The sequence below is a fragment of the Chaetodon auriga genome, chromosome 16, assembly GCF_051107435.1.
Source record: "Chaetodon auriga isolate fChaAug3 chromosome 16, fChaAug3.hap1, whole genome shotgun sequence".
In the NCBI taxonomy this organism is placed as follows: domain Eukaryota; kingdom Metazoa; phylum Chordata; class Actinopteri; order Chaetodontiformes; family Chaetodontidae; genus Chaetodon; species Chaetodon auriga.
The window spans coordinates 3,077,580-3,083,579 of NC_135089.1; the positions used below are offsets into that span (position 1 = coordinate 3,077,580).

General features: G+C 48.6%; 1 protein-coding gene across 1 annotated transcript in view; it reads left to right on the top strand.

Moving 5' to 3' along the window:
* The window catches only part of cacng2a (calcium channel, voltage-dependent, gamma subunit 2a), a 63,114-nt gene extending 57,114 nt beyond the window's left edge, over nt 1-6,000 (top strand). Inside the window, exons 3-4 of the mRNA XM_076752552.1 lie at nt 2,898-3,038; nt 3,965-6,000. Of these exons, the coding sequence (XP_076608667.1) occupies nt 2,898-3,038; nt 3,965-4,500 (677 nt within the window). The 3' untranslated portion in view covers nt 4,501-6,000. The remainder of the gene's footprint in view (nt 1-2,897; nt 3,039-3,964) is intronic.

Sequence of the window (6,000 nt, forward strand, 5' to 3'; positions counted from 1 at the left end):
TGAACATGGTGTTCGTTATTGACAAACTATGACTAGCACAGAAGTCTAACAACAGAACACCACTCGGGTTCAGATCGGGGAGGCCGTTCCTCCCAATCACGCCCCTCCAGGTATCACTGTCGCTACCCACGTGGGCATTGAAGTCCCCCAGCAGAACGATGGAGTCTCCGGTTGGAGCACTTTCCAGTACCCCTCCCAAGGACTCCAAGAAGGCCGGGTACTCTGCACTGCTGTTTGGCCCATAGGCCGAAACAACAGTGAGAGACCTATCCCCGACCCGAAGGCGCAGGGAAGCGACCCTCTCGCTCAGCGGGGAGAACTCCAACACATGACGGCTGAGCTGGGGGGCTATAAGCAAGCCCACACCAGCTCGCCGCCTCTCACCGCGGGCAACTCCAGAGTAGAAGAGAGTCCAGCCTCTCTCAAGGAGTTGGGTTCCAGAGCCCGAACTGTGCGTGGAGGTGAGTCCGACTATCTCTAGTCGGTACCGCTCAACCTCCCGCACTAGCTCCGGCTCCTTCCCCCCCAGCGAGGTGACATTCCATGTCCCCATAGCCAGAGTCGTTGTCCAGGGTTTGGGTCGTCGGGGCCCCCGCCCACGACTGCCACCCAAAACACAAAGCACCGGCCCCTTCTGGTCCTTCCTGCGGGTGGTGGGCCTACGGGAAGGCGGGCCCACGTCGCTCCTTCGGGCTGAGCCCGGCCGGGTCCCGTGGGCAAAGACCCGGCCACCAGGCGCTCGCCTGCGAGCCCCAACCCCACGAACAATAAAAACATAATTAACATTAATCCATCAAATAGAATAAAATAGAATAACGGATATTTAAATAAGTTTAAAATAAGTTCAGAAATGCAGTTTTAAAAGAGAAACGAGCAGCATTTCCGCGACGCTCTGATCGTTGATCATCAGTTAGACAAATTTTTCAAAGTGGTTTTGAAATCCCATAATTTTTTGTGTGAATTCATTCATCTATTTTAGATTATTATTTATTTATTGATGGGTTAATGCATTAATGCAGGGGATGTTACAGGCGAGCGTGAAGCTGGTGCTCGTCAAAGTTTGACCACGCGTGTTTAACCAGTTGTTGATGTGATGAATGATGAATGCACTGCTGTTCTGCCTTTAACTTACAAAGCACTTTACAATTCGCCTCTCATTCGTCACACACACACACACACACACACACACACACACACACTCTGGTGCTGTCATGCAATGCGCTGGCCTTCCTGTTGGACGCACTTTGGGTTTCAGTGTCTTTCTCAAGGACACGTTGACATGTGGACAGAAGGAGCCACTAACCCTGTGATTAGAGGCCGACCTGCTGTTCCTCCACATGAAACTGGAGTCATTCTGAAATGCTGCTTGTTCATAACTGGAAAAAAATAATAGTCAATATCAAGCTTTTCTGATTTTCAGTCAGCTTTATGCATGTTTGTACACAGTGTGTCAAGGACAGGATGGGCTCAGCCAATCACTGCAGTGGATCCTGAGCTGCGCTGTTGTTTTGTTAATGAGCCTCGTACTTCCTGTTTCAGTGGATTTGGGTGTGGACTTCTGGCCAACTGACAACTATTCAAGTTATTTTGTGAATAATCTTCATGTATGGTTACGTGCAGAACAACAGCACATCAGGTACGAAGCAGCATCAGCACACGGCGCCTCGGCGGGCTCTGGTCCTGCTGTAGTTACTGCTGAGAGCCCAGTGGAGGGTGAGCGATGAGCGTCCAGCCAGCCGTGGCCACCGCTTGGCGCTCTCCTCCACTGCAGCTGTTGACTGCTGCCTATCAGCCCGCCTGTGGGCTGACGGTGGCTTTCCCACCGAGCTTGTCGGGCGCCACGAAGCCTTCGGGCGCTGGAGGGTAGAGGATAAGTGAATCCCTGCTAGAAGAGAAGGGTGTGCGGGGGAGGGGAGCGATGAATGGCAGCAGGTATGCGGGCAGATGGGCCGCCGGGAGCCCCGATGGCGGGTCCCCATGGAGGCGCAGGCGGCCGAGTTCAGCACAGAGCCACCCAGCCCGGCGTCAGCACTTTGGGGAGAAGCTGGGAAAGTGCTGAGGCGGCAGCCATGTGGGGAGATGAGGTGAAGTGGTGAAAATTTAACCAGCCTGATGAAAGTTTAAGTGTGCATGTTAAACAGGAGAGAGGGGGAGGGACGGGGAGAGGTAAAGCATGAAAGGCGAAAGGAGGTGCCTGAAAAAAAAAGGACAGGTTTGGGAGGTTTCCTCGCCGTTTCTCCTGCACGACTCAAACAACAAACGTCTCCTTCTCAAACTCCTATATGACTCTAATTTTACCTGACACCTGAGGGCGTACAAGCTCTTTTTTGACCCTGGCTCGACCTCAAAAGCAACATCAAATCCCTCTTCCAGTTTTTGCTTCTTGATAATTAGCTGCAAGGACGCTGTTTTGCTTCAAGGACGCGGGCTTCGTCCCTCTGCACTGCGGCCTGGCTGATATACATGCCAGAGCCCCGTAGCACTTCGGCTGACTGCCGTTCACATGATGCTACGTAAAGCAGCCAGTTCGCTCTGTGGTCTGCGGAGAAGAGTGCTGAGAGAGAGGGAGAGTCAAGCGGTGTGATTACATAAGGTTGGGTAACAGGCTCACTGTGGGGATACACACTCACTACACAGTGTTGATGGAGTCTTTCACAGGCCTGATGGGGTGTTGATTAGGATGTGCTCACACACGAGGAGCAGATGCTGAAATGGATTCTAATGTGCTTTTCTCTCTTTGTTTCTCACTCCCTCTGCTTTATACTCTTCTTTCATCCCCACGCTCGCCGCTCTCTTTCCTTGTCGCCCCTTTGGCTGTTCTCTCTGTGTGAACACCAAATCACATCCCATTCTCCCGTCGCCTCCCTCCCCCTCCTCTCTTTGCCGCTGATTTCCAGGTGCGGTGCGAGCCTCCAGCATCTTCCCCATCCTCAGCGTCATCCTGCTCTTCATGGGAGGCCTGTGTATAGCTGCCAGTGAGTTCTACAAGTCACGCCACAACATCATCCTCAGCGCAGGAATCTTCTTTGTGTCTGCAGGTGAGTTTTTACTCCACGGTGACTTAACACAGCCACTAACCTCCATGACCGCCTCCTGCAGCGGCTTCACAATAAAAGCCTTTCACTGGTTCATGAATAGTATCATGCAACCAAAATATTATTAATTACAACATACATGATGGTGAAATTCACAAATTGAGAAGGGGCATATGTGATTTCTGCCTACCGTCTGTTTGGATTAGGAGAAACAGATGCAATAGTCTCATTTTTAGAAACAAAAAGCAAATTATTATTCTAACTATCGTTCCAAATAGAACCAGGGCTGACTGGAAAGTCCACATGTGCTCCGCTCTGTCTTGGGCCGTTGGTCGTCTCTTGCACTGCAGCTACAAGTCACTTCTTCTATTCTTCCTTCTTTTGTCCTCTTTTCTTTTCTCTTGGTCCTGTTGCTGGGCTAAAAGCCACCCATTGGGACTCATCTCTAAAAATATGGTGTCCCTGACACACTTTTCCTACGATCCATCTTCCCAGATATACCACGTCAAACATTTCTCTGTGCGTGACTAAACTAACAAGTCAGAGAATATACATGTGGGTACATGATGGGCTCTAGCAGAGACCACAGCTCCAGCGTGGATTATGTTCTGCTCTGTCCCAAATGATCTGCATCAAGACCTGGAGCCGCCCTGTTTCTCGCTGCAAGGGCAAAGATTAGGAGTGTGAGATCAGTCATGTTGGATGGAGACTTGGACAGCGTTAGTACACTGCGTACAGTGCATGAATCAGCGCTCCTCACGTATCAGACTTGATAGTGTACGTTTAGTTAAGAACACGCTAAGAATAACTCGCACCATGAGCTCATCCTGACTTATACTTTGCATCTTGTTTTCTTGTCTTCTTTGTCCTTTTCTCCATGAACCGATTACCCACAACCCTCCCCTCTCCTGCACCTCCCAACCCTTCAGGCCTGAGCAACATCATCGGGATCATCGTGTACATATCAGCCAACGCAGGGGACCCTTCAAAAAGCGACTCCAAGAAGAACAGCTACTCGTACGGCTGGTCCTTCTACTTTGGTGCCCTCTCCTTCATCATGGCTGAGATGGTGGGCGTCTTGGCCGTGCACATGTTCATCGACCGCCATCGACAGCTCCGAATAGGGGCCCGCGCCGCCGACTACCTCCAAGGCTCGGCCATAACGCGAATCCCCAGCTACCGCTACCGCTACAGACGCCGCTCGCGCTCCTCTTCCCGCTCCACAGACCCATCACACTCCCGCGACACCTCGCCGGTGGGCCTCAAGGGCTTCAGCGCGCTGCCATCCACGGAGATCTCCATGTACACGCTGCCCCGGGACACCCTCAAGTCCACCGGCACGCCCACCGCCACCTACAACTCTGAGAGGGACCACAACTTCCTGCAAGTCCACAACTGCATCCAGAAGGACCTGAAAGACTCGAGCCACACCAACACAGCGAACCGCCGCACCACGCCGGTATGAGGGAGTCGACACAGGCCAAGCCGGCCCGGCGAAGACCAGGAGACACGGGAACCCCTGTGGGTGCAGAACGCCCCAGGAGAAGATGGATTTCCATGTTTATAGACATTTGTTCTTTTCGTTCAGCTGCATGACTTTTCCATTACCATTGTTGAGAGAGTTTCAACAAAGTCTGCTGTGTTCCTGGATTGAATGGCAGAGGCGTGAGAATGGGTCAGGTTGTCCCGAGAGCGTGACATCCGTCATTTTATGCGCAGGGTTTGTTGATGAGGTTTGGGGCACTGAAAGGCAGGGTGGGAGGGGGTGGGCATTTATGAGATAAAGAATCGATTTCATGATTTCATAGCCCTTTGGTTTGACAGTTTTGCCCCACATGTTTGGTTGGAGCAACAAGTCGAGCTCCCCCTCAGCCAGCCCACCGCTCAGATACACACCTCTTTTATTTATTGACTCATATGTTCATTTTTTGCATTAAAACTGTGAATTGTTACAGTTTGGGATTCAGTAAGAATAAGCCCAATCTGTAATCTCTAACAAAGGTACTATATATATGTATTACTTTTATAAATAAATTATTACGTTAATAACCAAGAGTTACAGACTTTACCGAAGCAAAAAAGAAAAAAAAACAAGTTAACTAAACCAAGTGCTGTTGGTGAGATGAGAAAAGACTCTTTTAGTATCTGTTCATTGGAAGGTTGAGAACAAGACGAGGTCCTTGAAGTCGCAGCAGTACACAGCGACTGACGCCACCAGAGCCCGACGCAGACGGTCAGCAGTAGAATAATATCTATTCTTTTAACAGAACCTTCTCGTCTTTTTCTCAGTCCCTGTTCGCTTTCTTTTTGGGGGGTCGTAACGGGAGAGCTGAACCCCTTAACAGAAAGAGCCGACAAAAGGGGTCAAAGTTCACAAAGCAAAGACTCCAAACGCGACTTCTACAAAATAAAAAGGAAGGAGCAGAGGGGAAGGAAAAGAAGAGGACGCCAAACACAAAAATAAAAACAAGTTAAATATGAAATAGTACAAGAGAAGCTAAGTGACTCACCATTTCAGAAATTAAATGCATGCTATAAAATTACAGCAAATCTGCTCTTGAGAAACTTAAGTTTTAAAGGTTAATAATAATAAGGGGAAAAAAAGCAAAGACGCTAAAGTTTAAAGTATTAATGTTTTCATGTGTACTTTTCTTATGTTTTCTTTTTTATTTATTTAGTTCATTTTATCTTATTGCTTTTGTGAGACAAACCAAACAATCTACATTGAACAAAACTGCTTTTTTAAATGGTTTGGTTGATTTCTTTATAAATATATAAATATATGTATGTATGTATTTTATTTTTAAAACTCACACAGCCTTAGTCATTTCTTTGTTTCTTTTGATTTTTAATGTGTTGTTCAAATTGAAAATGAAATCTTTAAAGGTGCCAAAACCGAATGATCCTATACTTGGATGCATCAAGTCCTGATGAATAAAATACGAACCCTAGGGGGAACAAATCA